General features: G+C 39.2%; 1 protein-coding gene across 1 annotated transcript; it reads left to right on the top strand.

Annotated features, from left to right (window-relative positions):
• Positions 1–1154: 1154 nt before the first annotated feature.
• On the top strand, positions 1155–18135 carry LOC121445993 (guanylate-binding protein 2-like). The gene is made up of 12 exons (XM_041648237.1): positions 1155–1393; positions 1652–1799; positions 5188–5398; positions 5865–5992; positions 6817–6926; positions 9835–10031; positions 10379–10621; positions 12104–12384; positions 13646–13858; positions 15505–15607; positions 15842–16035; positions 17398–18135. Exons 3-12 carry the CDS (start codon positions 5209–5211, stop codon positions 17506–17508), a joined length of 1770 nt encoding a protein of 589 aa, XP_041504171.1. The 5' UTR covers positions 1155–1393; positions 1652–1799; positions 5188–5208; the 3' UTR covers positions 17509–18135.
• Positions 18136–18345: the final 210 nt, after the last annotated feature.

Below are 18345 nucleotides of genomic sequence, written 5' to 3'. Positions count from 1 at the left end.
AGAAGGGAGTTAATTTGAAGATTGTTAGCTGACACAGTCACCCAATGATGAGTGCATCGACATTTTCAGAATAAAAGTACCACACAAAGAAACTGTCAGAGTTGTGGGTCTCATCACTCTCGTGGAATATAGAAACACAAAAGTACTTTCTGTGTAATTTTTTCCACTGGTGCTGACATCAAACTTAAGGCTTTGGGCTGGAGAGATGGCTCAGTGGTTAAGAGCATTGCCTGCTCTTCCAAAGGTACTGAGTTCAATTCCCGGCAACCACATGGTGGCTCACAACCATCTGTAAAGAGGTCTGATGCCCTCTCTTCTGGCCTGCAGACATGCACACAGACAGAATATTGTGTATAATAAATAAATAAATAAATAAATAAATAAATAAAAAACTTAAGGCTTTGACAGATGTAATTCTGATGATACTTAACTTATAGAACAACGGCAGTGGTATAGTGTTTCCTCAACATATTTTTGAGTGCACATTGGTATCGTGGGGATTTGTTGAAATGGCTAACACTTGTAGCTGGAAAATTAAGAACTGGGCCCGTTTTCTGATTTGTGTTAGGTCAGACAGAAATTTTAAGTGCTGGTCTATAGGTAGATCAGCATGAGGGTTAACTAAATGTCTCCCAAACTTCAAACACTGTTTCAGTTGCTGTTCACAGCCCCGGGGCAGCTTGTCAATGCCTTGACCATTCCCAGCCTGGTGGGATATTTCAAAAGCTCACAGATATCTCAGATTTAGAACTGGCTTTCCTAGACTTTTCAGACATTATTTACTTTCGGGGGTCCAGAGAAAGGACTCTGGCTTACTTAACTGTAAGGAAACAGGGTACAAAGAAGACTAGAGAACCCGTCCCTCAGTTTCGAAACAAATGTGCTGCACAGGCTGGAAAACTCCCAGTCCCTAAGCTAAAAATAAACACAAAAATCCTTTTTGTTTACCCTTAAGTTCCACATGACTGACAAATATTCAACAGGAGCTAAATTGTTGGGGGATGTTATATGCTAACAGATTATAATGATAACAGGTTTACTAGTCCAAAAGGAGAGAAAACCAGCTGATTTCCAGCATTTGATTTGTTTAAAAGAACTCAGGCTCACTTTCACTTTCAGTAATATTTTCTCTCCCTCTTCCCTCTCTCCTTTCCTCCTCTCTCCATCCCTCCCTCCATGCTACCTCTCTCTCCTTCCCTCCCTCCCCCTTAACTGTTCCTTCTAACTCCACCTTTTTATTTCTTTTCTTCTCTATTCTTTTGCAGTATAGAGAAGGTTTCTAAACAAATCCGTGTCCGACTCTGAATTGCACAATCTCTTATTGCCTTTGTGCAGCTCAGTGGGGTGGGCAGCTTCACAAAACAAACACTAATGGACCAAGGAGGACAGGAAGGTAAGAGTGAGTGACTTCAAAGCATGCCTTCTCCAATACATGCATCACCTTAGGTTTCTAAACACCCACAGAAACTCTGGAGTTAGACTGTATCATTTGTAAGTCTGTAGGTGAGAAACCCCCTAAAGCCATCCTATTGGCACGCCCTTCATTCCTGTCAAGTGGTTGAGTTATTTTTCCTGTTCAGTGTTATTTTTTTACTTTCACTTTCATCTTCTAAACACTGCTGAACCATAAATTCTCTGCTGAAAACCCCAGAACTTCTTAGGCTATTGCAGAAGGCGGAGGTGTCACAGCAACTGGGAGAGAGGACAGAGGGCTCAGCAACCAGACTCACAAGCAAAGCAGACAGCATTCAACACTTCACACAGGCGACTTTCTTTAGCACTAAAGGATTTTGCTTCAGGTAAGACAGAGGTGGGAGTGGGAAAGGCTGTACCAGATTGTTGCATTGCCCTAAAAAGACCTCTTTAAGGGAGGCTGAAACCTAGACAGGCATGAGTGGAACAGGAGATCACTTGAAAGCAGGGATGGTTGACAGAGGTCTCTACTATGTAGAGTTAAATAGACCCTGGTAAGGGAGAGTCCACGGAGAGGGTATGTATGAGTCTTTGAAGATTGATACTGCATTCGTGGGACGATTGTAGATCATCTTTATTGTCTAATGAAACTCAGGTAAAAATCCCTCTACTTGTCGCTGATGTCTGCCTATAGGTAAAGTAAGTAAGACTGCTTGGAGTTTGTAAAAAGAGACAATTCTCCCGGTGATAGTTAAGGAAGTTATAAAACCATTGTATATTTTTAAAATATGTGTGTCTATGTGTGTATTTACTCTTTGAAAATTTCATATATGTAGTGTGTTTTTGATTGTATGTATTCCCTATTTTTTCCTCCATCTCCTCCACCCCAGCCCCCAGCTCTTTTCACTTCAAAAATTCCTGTCCTCATTGAGTCAGGTTATTGTGGGTCATTTGGGCATGTGCATAAAGCCATCTACTGGAGGTTGGGTAAATTACCAGGGCCACATCATAGAAGAAAACCAACCATCTCTCCCTTAGCAGTCAGTCATTAATGCCACCAGCGCCTAAAGTACACCATGGGACTCCCTGAGCCTCTTACCCATCCATAATAGAATTTTGGCTGCTGAATTTTATGCAGGTTTCTTTCTTTCTTTTCTTTTGTTGTTGTTTATTGAGGCAGGGTTTTTCTATGTAGGTCAAATTGTCCTGGAATTCATTCTGTAGTCCAGGCTGGTTTCCAACTCAGAGATCTGCCTGCCTCTTTTTCCCAAGGGCTAAGACTAAAGGCAAGTGCTACCACTGCCTGGCTTTATGTAGGTTTTTCTATAAGCAACCACAGCTACTGTGACTTCATGAGTTCAAAGACCCTATCATGTTTCAGAAGATACTCTTTCACCCTGAAGCAATGACTGTACTCCATGTATATTTTTGGTATAAGTACCACCGTGCATTAAAAGGAACCAAAACTTTAGGAGGAAAGCTCAACTCTAAGGCAACACAGGAAAAATATGAGGTGTCTCTGGAAGAATCTGTGGTGGGGGAAAGTACCGCAGCACTGGGGATGTGATGGAAGTCTGACAGCCAAACACAGGATCCAGATGAAAGAGCCTCAGTGAACAAAGGGGATAAACCAATGAATAAAATAAAGAGTGATCATACAGTTCAAAGGCACATAGAATAAAATAAATACCTAGGAGTTCGTACTGATGTAGCCAAATGAATGAATGAGTGATTGACAGTAGCAATACTCCTACTCTCTGTAGACCTCCAATTAATAAGTATGTGGCATGATAAGAGTAGACGGTCATCTTAAGCAAACATTATAGTGGTTTTATTTTTTAAGCATGCATTATTAGTAAATGCTAAAAATAGAGACCAAAGCCCATGAAGTATAATAAAATTACATGTGCTGAGTCTTAGAGTCTCTCCAGATGGAAACTTCAAAATTTTCTCTTTATTTTTGCTTTCACACTTAAAAAAAAAAACAATTTCAATTAGTGTACAATGTAATGAGCTTCACTGGGACATTTAAACCAATATATTTTAATGTTTCATCCATATTTGCCCCCCAAATATACCATATCACTCCTAACCTCAATTCTCTGGTGCCTTTCCTGTCCCCCAAATAGTTCCTATCAAGCTTTTACAAAATGGTGTATATGTGTGTATGAACATACTCATGCATTAAAGAGTAAAATGTGTGCTAGTCTGTCTTTGTTTCTCTTGTCATGTTTTTTTCCTTTTTTCATCCATTACTATCTCTCTTTTCTCTTTGAATTATTCCTCCTTTCTCATTCTTGCTGTTCTCACTTTCTATGTGTCTGAACACATATTTATAAATATGCATTTAACTATATATTTAAATTTACATTTCATGTGTAAGAGAAAATATACAATGTTTCTTTTGCTGAGTCTGGGTAATTTTGGTTAACATGGTGATCTCCAGTTCCATCCATGATTCCTGCACATGATATAACATCATCCTTTCTTATGGCTGAATAAAACTCTGCTGGGTATATGTACTATGCTTCAGTTTTCCATTTATCTGCTGATGGACAGCTAGACTGGTTCCACAGTGCAGCAATAAAATGAAGATGCAAGTATCTTTGTCTTACAATCCTTTAGACACACGCACATATATGTGTATATATATATATGTGTGTGTGTGTGTGTGTGTGTGTGTGTGTGTGTATATATATATATATATATATATATATATATATATATGTATGTGTAGGCATATATACATACAGGCATACATACCCAGGAGTGATAACTGGTCATTTGATAGTTCTAAATTTTTGGACACACTGCCATACTGCTTTCTACTGTGGCTGCACCACGTTATATTCCCACCAGCAATGCATAAGGGTTCTCTTTCTCACACCCCTGGAAACACTTGTTATTTGTCTTCTTTAGGCTACACATTCTTAGGGAAAGATGGGAACCTTGATGCATTTTGAACTTGTATTTCTTGGGTAACTAAAATCTTAGACATTTTTCCAAAATATATATCTTCTATTCAAATAGTGCGTTTAAATGCAAACTAGTAAACAGTTCTTGGCAGGTAGCACCTTAACCAAGAGACCATATTCAAAAGAGTATTTTCAGAGCAAGTCATGTCAGCGTGTCAGGGTCACTAATCTTTGATTTGATCAATGAAGATCACAGAATATCAGACTTGTAACCTTTTTGCCCAGTGTGTACCAATATAATTTCATACTATCATTAAAAAACAACTAAAAATATCACTGAAAATACTCTACATTATAAATGTGATACACTCTTCTAGGATCTAAAGTAAAGAAGGATAAAGAAAGAACAAGGATCTACTGAAGATGAGGGGAAGGTAAAGGGATGTGAGGATTAGGGAGGGATCCTGGATCACATCATAAAGCAGAAAAAGAACATCATGAAAATCTTATTTAAGAAAAAGAGGATGTATAAAGTATGCAGCTTTAGAAAGGGTGTTATAGAAATGCTGAAAGCCTAGTCAGTTACTCCACTGAGGGTATGTAAGATACTAGCATTGGAAAAAGATGGAGAAATGGCATATTCAGCCTTTTGAACCCACTATATAACTTTTCTGGTTATCTATGGACCTCGATTGGTTGTATTTAAATGAAAGTAGTGTCTAGCATATAGGACAACCATAAAGAGCCCAAAACCTTTAGAAGTGTGCAAAGAACACATTTCAAAGGTGGAAAATTTTAGCACATACTGTTTTATTCTTCTCATTGACAAGAAATGGCTGTCCAATTATCTTCTCCTTAGAGACAAAAGAACACGCTAGACATGGCCTCAGACACCCACATGCCGAAACCCATATGTCTCATTGAGAACACTGAGGAGCAGCTTGTGGTCAACCCGGAGGCTCTGGGTTATCTGTCTGCCATCAAGCAGCCAGTGGTGGTGGTGGCCATCGTGGGTTTCTACCGCACAGGCAAATCCTACCTGATGAACAAGCTGGCTGGGAAGAATGCAGGTGGGTGAAACCAACACAGTTGTGCTGGGTCCCTTCTGTCCACCCATGTAGCCCGACTTTCAAAAGCAAATGTGGGGAAAGAATGTCAGAAAGAGGGAGGAATGTGAAAGGATAATGTCTATCCACTAGTGCAATTTCTCTTTGATGAATTATCGCTACTCACTGGTTTTTAAACAGCACCTTTGTTTTCAAATTTAAAGTTAAATGTATATTTTAGAGAAAGAACAAATACATTTATTGAGAAAGTTAACTTCCTTAATGATGAATTAAAAAACGTTTATTAGACTGTCTACATAGGAGGAGTAAGTGTCTAGCTGTAAGGAATGAATGCATTGATCAGTATTCTATTTCTGGGATAGTAATTAAAATCAATATTTGAAGTTGTTTTACTCTTTCAAGTGTAACTCAACACCAGAAGCACCGTTACGTACTCCCCTCTCGATCCCATGCCCATTCTGCTTTGCAGGCTTCTCTCTGGGCTCCACAGTACAGTCTCACACCAAGGGCATCTGGATGTGGTGTGTGCCTCATCCCCAGAAACCAGGACACACTCTAGTTCTGCTTGACACTGAGGGCCTTGAAGATGTTGAGAAGGTAAAAATAAATCTTTCAGATTCTACTTGTAGCTGGTCAATAGCTCAGCTTGAACCCATTTCACTCCTGGATATATGCTTCTAAATAATTAAATGAATGTTCTATTCTTCAAGTTGTTATAAGAACGAAGAATAATGAATCAGCATTTAGATGATATTATAATAATGATAGATAATGATATTTTAGTCTTTTATTTCTACACCAAATATTTTGGTTGAAACTGCTAATGATACCATGAACTTGCCTGTGCACATTATAAACATGACTGGCTATTCAATGTGGAACCCTAATAAAAATACAATGTTAGAAATTTTCAAAAAATTAATAAAATATATTTTAAAAGAATGGCCACTTTTACAAAGGACTGCCAGTAATAGAACAACAATGTAAGATCTGCAACAATTCTTTGTTCAGGGAGAATCATCTGTTACTCTTCCCAAGTTTTATTTAGACAAATAAAACTCTTATTGAAGGACCTTACTATCACTAGTGCTACCACTAGTGCTAAAATGCCCCTTACCATACAGAGTATGTCCCGTAAATAAAGCTTAGCGTTGCCAGTTTAAATAAGATGATATACATCCATGTGTATGAATGCGTGAAGGACACTCACACTTAAAGATCATAATGGTGATCAGTTACTAAAATCTAAACTGGCACGAATTGAATATTCATAAAATCATCACACAAATAAAAAGTTATTATGTAGCAGAAACAACTTACTCTTGATGCCATAGCTAATGGGATACAACAAAGATTCATCTTTGGCTACGTGAATTGATGGACAGTCTCTTACTTACTCTTCTTCACTCATTGGCCTGTAGGGAGACAACCAGAATGACTGCTGGATCTTTGCCTTGGCTGTCCTCCTCAGCAGCACCTTCATCTACAACAGCATAGGAACCATCAACCAGCAGGCGATGGACCAACTGCAGTATCCTTTGGGTGTGGTCTAGAACAGTACTAAACCTAGGAAGAGCAGCCTTATTATTTCATCAGGTAGACAGGCAGGCAAAAACTAATTCTAAGTCATTAACCAACTCTTTTATACTTATCATGTGATTTTTGCCTGTTTTCACAACAAGTTCAGACTTCTTAAGTCACCCATTGCCTATGGCACACTGTTGAGAACATCACTAATAGGTCAATATCCTGCATTTGTCCAAATCCTCAACATGATTTAGAACCCATGTACTCAATAATCACCATTATCATTATCTCTAAATGTTACCTCTCTCCTGACTTCCCACAGAATGCTATTGGTAATATTTATCCTGCAAACTCATAGTTTTTGCAGGCTTGTTGCTGCTGCCTGTTGTGCGTTCACCATTGGGGGTGGTTAGGGGGGTGAGAAGATGCGGAGGCAATGGCACAGACCGAGGAGACTCCAACACAGAAGCTCTTTATTGTAAACAGGTTTGGGTTTTTTTTTATGGGGTTAAGAAAGTTAAGCTGTTGCAGGAATGTTTCTGGGTGGTCCTTTTGAAACTGGCCCTCACTGCTGGTGTGTTGTGATGGGCTAGGAGCGCAAGTCATTACTTACCATGCCTTTGATCCTCTTACCAGTTGCCTTGGCCAGTTTTGCTTACTCACCGTGAGTTTTCATGTGCTTGCTTGTGCTTATGCTATTGTGCTGCTTCACAAACTCATAATCTGAGATAGTGATTGCTTTTTAGTCTGTACCTCCAGTGTCAGTGTTCTATGTTTCTCCAATCCGCTCTCAGTCACTTGTTCATTGGAAAGATGAGCTTCTTGGAAGCCAGGGCTCTCAGACCACATCACCGTTCTTTGTAGTCTTTTATCAATCCTTCAGTCCACACAGCCTTATTTTGCTGAATATGTTAACCCCTACTGTTTGGAGACTGGTAACCAATAGACACGGGTTTCCACTATTCTCCCCCAGTTCTTTTTCCTTGTGTCCTTAGCCCCTACCTTCTCAGTACCCACCCATGTCATTATCAGTGCTGCAAGAATTTCTATGAGCTTAACTTCGGGTGCCATGCTGTATTCTTTCTCATATCACTGTGCTCATTCAGAAGTCATATTATCTCATCTCGCAGCAGCATTTCAAATATCAATTCTTTCCTCTTCCGAGCCACTAGGTTCCTGCATCTAGAATTTCAAAATTCCTAATATTCTACTTTCTTCTCTGGCAAACTATTCCGTTGCCTGTGTGGACTATGAATATTGCAGCTTACTAGTTATGGCACTTCTCCTCACTCTCTAGGCAATGTCATTCTGTCTGAAGGGCTTCTGTGCACCTGTGTTCCAGTGACCATCAAATATTTATTTACAGCTGTGACTAACTTCAAATGTTTATATCATCACATAGATCTTTAAGAGGTAATTTAATCTCAAAATTTACAAAAGCATTTCCCCAACCGTTCCCAATTGTTCCACGAAGTTGCTATGATCAAAACGTTAGAAATCACCTTGATCTTTTCACTCGTATTCTAGAAAGTATTAGTTCACATGTTTTAAACTCCATCAGCAAAGCTGCTTCCCTAGACCAACCTCCTCATCTTGTCTCCATTGTCTCTTGTCTAAGCTTTGTTTGCTCTGTCTCAAAGACCAAGCTGCTCTTCCCTGACAGTCTTGACTGCCTTTTGGAATCTCAGAAGTGTGATCTTTTGAAATATCATATCTGTCTCCTCTACATTCAAAATCCATCACTAGCTTTCTACTCAGTAGAAAACAGACTTGAAACTTCTTACTTTGGCCTTCAAAACTTGCCTGTTCTGGCAGTTATTTCTTTAGCACTTGTACCCTATATACCGAAGTCCATATACATACATGTCAGTTACACTCATATTTTTATATCAAAGGATTTCTGGCTACTACCTGGAATGTTCTCCAAGTAGAAGTTTCAAAGGTATTATTTGTGCATTTTTGTGCAAATCAGGGGACTGCTAAAACCTGAGGTATCATATTTCCTGAAACTTGAACCAGGGAACTGAATTCGTGTCCCTTGCAGGAACAGTAACTGCTTCTAACCACTGAGCAATCTCTCTAGCCTCTCCACTCGAACTTTCACAGATGACTCTTCTAATTCTTGTAGATTTCTGCTAATCAAGGACTTTAGAAAGAACATGAAGTTCTCTGAGTAACTAGACATAGACAGTTATTCTCTAGTATTTTCGGCTAAGGCCTTTTGCTGCATCAAAAATGGTAGTAAATATCTGAGAATTTAAAATATTTTATTTACTTGTTTTTTAATATTCATCTGCTACGTTGTAAGCCATATGATGGTAAAATCCTTTCGTTTATTTTAAAAATTATTCCCTGGGGCTGTGCCTGATTCACAGCAGAGGTTCACTAGATGTTTGCAAATGTCTGAATTCTGTGAATGAATGAGCTAATGTCCTAGTTTTCTTTCTGTTGCTGTGGTGAACATTATAACCCAATGCAACTTGGTGATGAAAGAATTTGTTTGGTTTACAGGTTACGGTCTAGCATTAAGGGAAATCAAAACAGAATTTGAGAGGCAGAGACCAGAGCAGAGGCAGAGAAGGACCTCTGCTTACTGGCTGGCTTCTTGTGGCTTGCTTGGCTACTTTTATACAGTCAGAGACCACCTGTCTAGGGATTACACCACACACTGTGGCCTGGGGTTTCTTGCATCAATTAGTAATTGAAAAAAAATGTCCCCACAGGCATATCCACAGGCCTGACTGAAAGAGGTAATTCCTCAGTTGAGGAATCTCCAGTTGTATCAAGTAGACAAAAACTAACCAATATAGCTAAAAACAAAAACAAAACATTAATTTGGGGAGGCACTGGCAAAGTGTTTATCATAAAAACGCTGAAGTTGCTTTTATAGTTTTCTTAATTTAACATCTCAGCTATGTTACAGAGCTGACTGATCTTATCAAGTCAAAGTCATCGCCTGAGCAGAGTGGGGTAGACGACTCGGCTAACTTTGTAGGTTTCTTCCCAATCTTTGTGTGGGCACTGAGAGATTTCTCCCTGGAGCTGGAAGCTAATGGAAAACCTATCACCGCTGATGAATACCTGGAACACTCACTGACCCTGAAAAAAGGTACCCGAGTTTGGTGGAATGTTCTGATACAAAGAGAAAACAATTTCATAAATGCCATTTCTGCTTGGTTGACCAAGGTCTTGATTTTGTAAATTTGTTATCCTGACAGTTGTCACAGGAAATGAAACACAGCTTCCCTGAATCATTTGAACTCCATTTGAAATTTCACAAGCTGCTTCTTCTTAGCGAAAGGATGTTTCCTTTCTCTTTCCTTTAAGTTTGTATCACTTGTCTGTATTAGGTGTTTTTCAGCTTACATAGGCTTTATGGAAGTTATGGAATTGGAAGTATCATACATTGAAGTAATTCATTTGAAGTTTTACTATATCTAATTTTCAATTTTGCAGGATCGGATGACAAAATTAAAAGCTTTAATGAGCCTCGGCTGTGCATCAGGAAGTTCTTTCCAAAGAGGAAGTGCTTCGTCTTCGACAGGCCTGCTCAGAGGAAGTATCTTTCCAAACTGGAGACAATGAAAGAGGAAGATCTGAGTGAAGAATTTGTAGAACAAGTTAGAGAATTCACCTCATATATCTTCTGCTCTTCTGATGTCAAGACTCTGTCTGGTGGCATCATAGTCAATGGGCCACGTAAGTCACCCCCTCTACTTTCTACCTGAATTTCTCTTCTGCTCACTGTAGGATACTAAGTGATGCTGTCATTGAAAATGTAGTGTGTTTATCGCATGATGGAATTTACTTGGGAACTAAAGCCATGTCTCACCACCTCATATCTGTAATAGCAAAAAGGAAAAAGAGAAACGAACTAGAATCTAATCCAACCCTACAAGTGTTTTCCTATCACTCATGGTTTCCACTTAAAAAAATATTAAAAGTCAGGAAAGTGAAAATACCATATTTGTGGAGTTTGCTACTTCAAACTTTCATGTACAGAAAAATGTTTAGTAGTGATATTAAAAATCTAACTATTGTGTTTAATGAGGGGTAAAGAGATGTGATTTCCATCCTCCTTCCTGCACAGCATGATAAAAGGATACATTAAAAGGAAACAAACAAGAAACCCCAAAATTCATAGTGATAAATAATAATTCATATAATTAATAAAAAATAAGGAGTTGCTACATGGTAACAAGAGGTCTATGCAAGTGGGATCTGAGTCCAGGGAGTCAGAGAACACTTTGGGTTCATAAACTCAGTGAGGTGAGAAGTTAGAAATGGGTAGCAGTTACCCAGAAGGACAGATGGTAATGCCCGAGGTAGCAGTGCAACAGATGGAGGCCCAAAGCAGCACACAACTTTCTGACTTCAAGAAAGTAAGAGTCAGGCTAAAAGAAGACAGTGGATGGGAGAGTCCCCCACTGGAAAGGTCTGCAATGGTGATATCCTGAAAAGACAGGAACATGATTTTCAGAAATTTCAATTGGTTCTAAGTTCTATGGAGGATTTGGCAGGCAGGAACTTTGGAGGACAAAGTAAAGTTTTCTGGTTTAAATACCACCCTATTAATCATAATTCCAAACTGGTGTGGCATTTTTTATGACTTACGCCTTCAATACTCTCTGGAGTATTCTGCATACAACACATCGTTGTGCTATCAAGAAGCAGGGTAGAATACTGGAGTGTGATGCTTTCAATCAATCAACAAACTATGAGCAAACCTAGATATTTTGCTTATCTACTTACAGCTCTGTGGAGGAGTGTCCAGGATGTTACCTTTATACAGACTAGAGAAAGGACTAGAATGATGCACCATTTTAAAAACAACTACAAAAAAACTGGCATAGAAAGCAAAACTGTTACTTTGGCTATTAAAAAATCAATAAAGAATAAAAGGGTAAATGAATGAGAGGAAAGACACGGAGTGAGAAGAGAGAGGAAAGGGTAATAAAGAAACAAGGTTTGGTATCACAACTTTTCTCTCCCAGTGCTAGAAGTTACTCAATCAAATGTCTATCTTTGAAACAAATGAAGAAGAGTGAAAAAGAGGATTTAATATCCTCTGGATATTAAGGTTAATAAATTATTATGCTGTTCTTGTTTCTCAGAGAATCCTGAAAACTGTACAGTGCTTTTTCTACCAAATGACAGCCATTTTCTTGACTTTTGTAACAGGCCTACAGAGCCTGGTGCTGACCTATGTCAATGCCATCCGCAGTGGAGAACTACCCTGCATGGAAAATGCCGTCCTGACTTTGGCTCAGATAGAGAACTCAGCTGCAGTGCAAAAGGCCATTGAGCACTATGAAGAACAGATGAATCATAAGGTCCAGCTGCCCACAGAATCCCTCCAGGAGCTGCTGGACCTGCAGAGGCCTATTGAGAGTGAGGCCATTGAGGTCTTCATAAAGAATTCTTTCAAGGATGTAGACCAAAAGTTCCAGAAGGAATTAGGGGTATGTGTGGTACCCAAAATCATAAAACAAAGAAAAACATGGGCCTTTTCTGGGATGAGCATTGTTCAGTGATACCCCATGATATGCAGAGATTTGCAATGGTTATTGAAAGACTAGATTCTTCTGGACTTTGATAAAAAAGCATGACACTATAACTAGTAACATTTTGCACACACACGCACACACACACACACACACACACACCTACACCTACACACATGCCATTTTTGTTAGTTTCCCCACTCTGGAAACAATAATCTCAGTCACTGAGGGAATTAATTACACAAACTTTGCATTTACAAAGGATTATTTCATTTATTTTTCCATAATATAACATTTTTATTCTTTGAGAAATTTAAACATAATGTGTTTTTAATCACATTCACTTCTAACATAGTTTTTATTGTTCAGGAATACACTGCTTTTATGCTCCCCACTCGTAATGACAAACCAATTGTAAGAATGTTTACAAATGCTTTGGCATGTGGTCAGTGGCAGTGCTTCTCAGATTACCAAGGCTGGATTTTTTTACAAAGGACAAGTGGTTTCATTCAGAGGTTCCAACAAAACAGGGTAGTCAATGTAAACCAGCAATTGAGTACTCTCCAACACAAAGGAAATGCAGGAGTTAATATTTAGTTGCTTGCTTGATGTCATATGGAGAGCTAGCTCTTCTGTTATCCTTTCCAAACACAGAAAACTCATCATGTCATCTTCAATACTTTCATTGGCTGTATGGTGAGAAAATACAGGGAAACATTACATAGTCAATTGCCCTTTACTGAGTGTTTTTATAGAGCCTCTGGGCTTAGTATTCTGTATCAGCTCATACAGTCTGAAAAGAAATGTCTGGGATTGGTGGTGTTACCCCATCCTTATAGACAAGGAAACCTTAGTACACCTTAGTATACTAATGACATGTTCATGAAGCCACAAAATGTTGGGTTCAGGAAATCTACACAGGCTGGCCGAGGTCTAATTTTTATAATCTGACATGCTTCTTTAATTAATGACTTCAGTAGACAGAGGCTTCCTGTGAAACAGTGTCTGTGCTCTGAGAATATCTCTGAACCAGTAGAAAGGGGAGAAGGCCTCTAGGAAGTAAAATAGGAAGTGCCAATTTCTGTAGCCAGCACCCTCCTCAGGAATACCTTGGATCTCACAATGAGGTGAAGAGCATGACCGCATTTCGACATTCTCCAGTGGTCTCTTGTGTTATCTTCCTCCTCTCAACCATCTGTGTGATTTTCTTCTTACCCAGGCCCTGCTGGACGCCAAGCTAGAGGCCTTTATTAAGAAGAACATGGACGTGTCATCAGCTCGTTGCTCAGGTTTGCTGGAGGATATTTTTGGACCTCTGGAAAAAGAAGTAAAAGAGGGGACATTTTCTAAACCAGGAGGTTACTACCTCTTTCTTCAAAAGAAGCAAGAGCTGGAGAAAAAGTATAACCAGATTCCTGGGAAGGGGCTGCAGGTAAAGCGAGTAGTTGGTACCCTGCGAAGGTGCTTCGTGAGGAATCTCTATTGAATGCTAATGAGAGCAAGGAAGGTGCCATGGTGTTGCTGGAGAGTGCCCTTGTCTTACATCCATCTTGGCAGAGAGCAAAACAGGAGACAGATAGCATCTTTCTGCTTGGAAGCACAACAGGATATCTCAGGAATTTTTGCGGAATTCTTTCATTGATTTATTTGGCTTTGTGTGACAAGGGCTGCTCGGGTTGCTAGAGACAAGAGGATTAACGAAAAAGGAAAACTAGTTAAAAGTTATGGTCATTCAAAGTACTTGGACAAATGACCTTTAGCTGTCAGCACTTAGAGGTTTCTTCTCTTAATTCTCACATTCTCACATAAACCATGCATTATTAGTATGTCATAAAGAGAAACAGAAATGAGGCAGAGCGAAGGACAAGACTCAATTAAGATCACACAGCTAAGGACCAGTAACTCTTGAATGCAATGCCAGCTAGTATCATCTGTATCCCTCAGTTCCAGACTGCTCTGTGCTAATAATAAAGTTTAAGATTAGGTTTGACTTTGAATTACTTACAAACATCAATGTCTTTTAAATGGCTGAATATTTCTTTTTTTCTTCTGGACAATGAGTCACACAGGAAGACCTCAGGGCTGCTGTGGTGGCTCCACCACCTACTTATTCCCAGTCTCTTCCTTTGCTCTCTAGAACATTAGTCCAGGGACTCTATCTACGAGCTGCATTCACGCTCTGAGATAGCAGTTAGAGAGTCAGGATTTACTTCAAATTTATACCTTGAAACAAAGAGAAGCAACAAAAGGACAAAAGAATAGTACATCAACTCCTTTGAAAATTTCTAAGGCACACCATGACACTTTTCTCACTGTATACCTTTCATAAGAATTTAATCCTATGTACATTCCAGACTTACAAGAGATACTGTATTTTACTATTTTGATAAACTATGAGGTAAAGATTTAGCAAAGTGGTTAAAGAAACTAGACAGAAAGACGAGTGGCTATGTAGAGGTAGGAAATTTCAAGCAACAGAACAAGTTCATAAGAGTAAATTAATGTGTATTTGAGGGTCAACAAGAACCCTGATGCTCTGGGAGATGGTGAGCAGAGCAAAGATTAACAAGAGGTGAAAAAGGTCACAATCCAGACCAGGTGAATCTTGAAGGACACTGAAAACTGCTTGTTGCTCATTTGGAGGAACTATAAAGTCATCTTAGAGCATTGGAATAATAGGACTGTTCTTAACATAACATGGCAAAATTCTGGCTACAGTGAGTTGAATCATCTGCAGCAGTCAGGAAGCAAGACCTGGAGCTGTGAGATTTGGATGTCACAGATGGCAAGCAAAAGACTGAGGTTGTAATGTTTGAATCTAGAGCCAACATGATCAATCAGCTCATCGTCACATAATGTGAAGCAACTAAGAAAAGAGATCAAAGATCCAACTAGTTTAAAAGATTTACTAGTTGCTAAAAGATGGGGCTATGGAAAGTTTAGGATTTGGGAAGGGGTCTCTAAGTCAGTTTTAGGTTCATTAAACATAAGAAGCTATTTGAATTTCTACTTAAATGGTAACATGAATGTCAGTTAATAGATACATTGGCTTGTCTTCAACTTATTCTATATTACCAGGCAGAAAAGATGTTGAAAAAGTACTTTGACTCCAAGGACGATGTGGCTGAAACACTTCTAAAGGCAGATCAGTCACTCACAGAAGCAGCAAAGGAGATTGAAGGTGAGAATTGCTGAAGAAACTCCGGTGCTTGGAAACTTTTGCCACATTTAGCAGTAGTGGTCCATGTGATGTGGGGTTCCCCTCTGTATGCTGTGAATGTGTTGTTATCTTTGGTCAATAAAGAAGCTGCTTTAGGCCTCTGGCAGGGCAGAATAGAGCAAGGTGGGAATTCCAAGATAGAGGAGAAAAGAGTCATAAAATTTAGTGTTTGGAGTCTGTGCTTTTTCTTCTCAGTGGAACGAATAAAGGCGGAAGCTGCTGAAGCTGCCAACAGAGACTTAGAAGAGAAGCAAAAGAAGTATGAGCTGATGATGCAGCAGAAGGAAGAGAGTTACCAGGAGCATGTGAAGCAGTTGACTTTGAAGATGCAGCAGGAACGGGAACAGTTAATAAGAGAGCAGGACAAAATTATATCTCTCAAACTTCAGGTACTTGGTTATATCTTCTCAGTAAGTTCCTGTGAGCCAATCAAAAATAAGAGCATCAGGGGACTGAAAAAACAAAAACCAGCTTTGCAGCTAAAAGCACTTATTGCTCTTATAGAGGACCCAGGTCTGGGAATCAGCACCCTTCACAGTGACTTACAAGAGTCCATAACCCTAGTCCCTCCTCTGGCCTCTGCAGATAGTGCACATATGTGGTACATTTACAAACACTGCACACAAAAACACTCATGCACTTAACACAAATAAATCTGAAAATCAAACAAGAAAACCAAAACATAAGCTTATCAGGCTGAGGCAAGAGGATGACTGCTTCAAGTCAGTCTGGGTTATGACTCTTGCCATGCCATAAATAGTTCAGATGCTGTGATACATTTCCCTTCCCTCATGACTTATCTCTATCTGTGAGTAGTAAGAGTTGCTTATGGGTGGATGAAATCCTTTATAAGGATATTCACAGACAGTGGTTAGGAATTACTCAGTGCTACTTACATGTCTTCTACTTATTTCCATTTAATAACTCAGGTCTCTTATTTTGTGCTAGATGAAGACATCGCAATTTTATCAAAATACATGATACAATATACAGCTTAATTTCTTTACTAAATGGAACCCATTTTATTTCTGCCACACCTAATATGACCTTGTGTATTCTAATGAATAGCGAGAGTCCCTAACCATCTACCCACTCAAGCACATTGGTTAAGTACTCAAATTACAGTGCTGTCCTGTTATTCATGAATTCCTCTATGTCAGTTCCGAGTCTTAGTGATATCCCAGAATAACTCACTAGGCCTGCAGACCACAATTGCTTCAGTATATTTCTGTCATCTCTCTGTGTTATTAAAATTTTGGACATGTACTAAATCCCCGGATTGAATAACTGCCCTGGTTCTGAATCAAATAGTAACCTTTCACTTGGTTTATACCCACCTTAGATGTGTTTGAGAGTTCAAACAACACAAACCAGAGATAAGGCAAGAAAGAAGAGGGAAGCTATTGCTTTTATAGAAAAAAAGTGTATTTTACTAAGTCACAGAAGAGTTGTGGGCCACTGGTGTTTTAGCAACTGTTAGACAACATTTCTTAAGCTGGAGAAAACATAGAAAATTGATCAGCTTGAGGGGGGGGAGAAAGAGAGAGAGAAAGAGAAAGAAGGAGGAGGAAGAGGAAGAGGAGGAGGAGGAAGAGGAAAAGAAAGAGAAAGGAAAGGGAAGTTAAAGAAAGAAAAGGCTTCAAGAAAAACACCAAAATTCTTCCAGAAAATAATATAACTATCAGAGAGTCTGTGAGACACTCTGTGAAATGTGGGAAGCTGTCTGAGTTCAGTCTTCATCTCCATTTTAGGAACAGAAGCGACTTCTCAATGAAGGATTCCAGAATGAGAGCAGGAAACTTCATCAAGAGATGGAGAGCCTCAAGAATAGCAAACCATCTGGGGGCTGCACCATACTCTGAAGATCTGAGTTTCGAACTGCTCTGCCAAGCAATCCTTTATAAAGGAGTACATTGACTGAGAATCCGCAGCATTTGAAACAACTGCTATTAAACTCAACTCACGTCAACTCAAAATCACCTGTAACTCCAGGCTATGGTCCCTGTATGACCCCTGGGCAATGTCAGAGGAAGTCTCCCTCTGTGCAGAATGCCTGTATGAACAGAGGCTCTGCCTTCTGTCTTTTAGAGGTCTTCTTGACCTGCACCATCCCAAGGTCACACATGTTTCTCCTTTACAATCTTATCTTTTCTTCTTTCCTACAGTATAGCATTTACAATCACAGAGCAGGCAACTTTTAATTAACTCTCAAAATGAAGTCCTTTTCAATTCTCTGAGGACTCTGATTTTTTTTCCTACAGTCCTTCAAGAACTAAACCCTACCTCTATTTCCCCTTTTATTTCCCTGCTGTGGCATCATGTCTTGAAGTTTCTCAGGATAAATGTCCTATAAAAGTTAATAAAAAGTATTAGCCCACTGTAATTGTTTCAGAATATGTATTTAATTTGTACTTTTTTGTAAGAAGGCTGATAGTTAATTCCTGGCTGCTCAGACCCAAAATAATCACCCAGAAACCATATTATTTGCAATACTGTTTGGTCAATAGCTTAACCGTATTTCTGGCTAACTCTTATATCTTAATTTAACTCATTTCTAGAAATCTGTGTATTGCCATGTGGCTGTGGCTTACCAGGTAAAGTTCTGTCTGGCTTCAGCTGGGCTACATGGCTTCTCTCTGACTCTGTCTCCTTTCTCCCAGTATTCACCAGCACATGCTAGTTATTTGTTCTGTAATGTT

Source organism: Microtus oregoni, unplaced genomic scaffold (genome assembly GCF_018167655.1).
Source record: "Microtus oregoni isolate MIOR12 unplaced genomic scaffold, Mior012 000000F_ref0000247, whole genome shotgun sequence".
Classification (NCBI taxonomy): Eukaryota; Metazoa; Chordata; class Mammalia; order Rodentia; family Cricetidae; genus Microtus; species Microtus oregoni.
The sequence above is the reverse complement of the archived record's forward strand: the minus strand, read 5'-3'. Positions and strand labels throughout refer to the sequence as shown.

Bases quoted from the DNA above. Each gene is read 5' to 3' on its own strand.
- LOC121445993 (XM_041648237.1), top strand. From the start codon at position 5,209: ATGGCCTCAGACACCCACATGCCGAAACCCATATGTCTCATTGAGAAC. The intron at 5,399-5,864 runs GTGGGTGAAACC...TCTGCTTTGCAG, and splicing joins GCTGGCTGGGAAGAATGCAG to GCTTCTCTCTGGGCTCCACA. The intron at 10,622-12,103 runs GTAAGTCACCCC...CTTTTGTAACAG, and splicing joins CATCATAGTCAATGGGCCAC to GCCTACAGAGCCTGGTGCTG.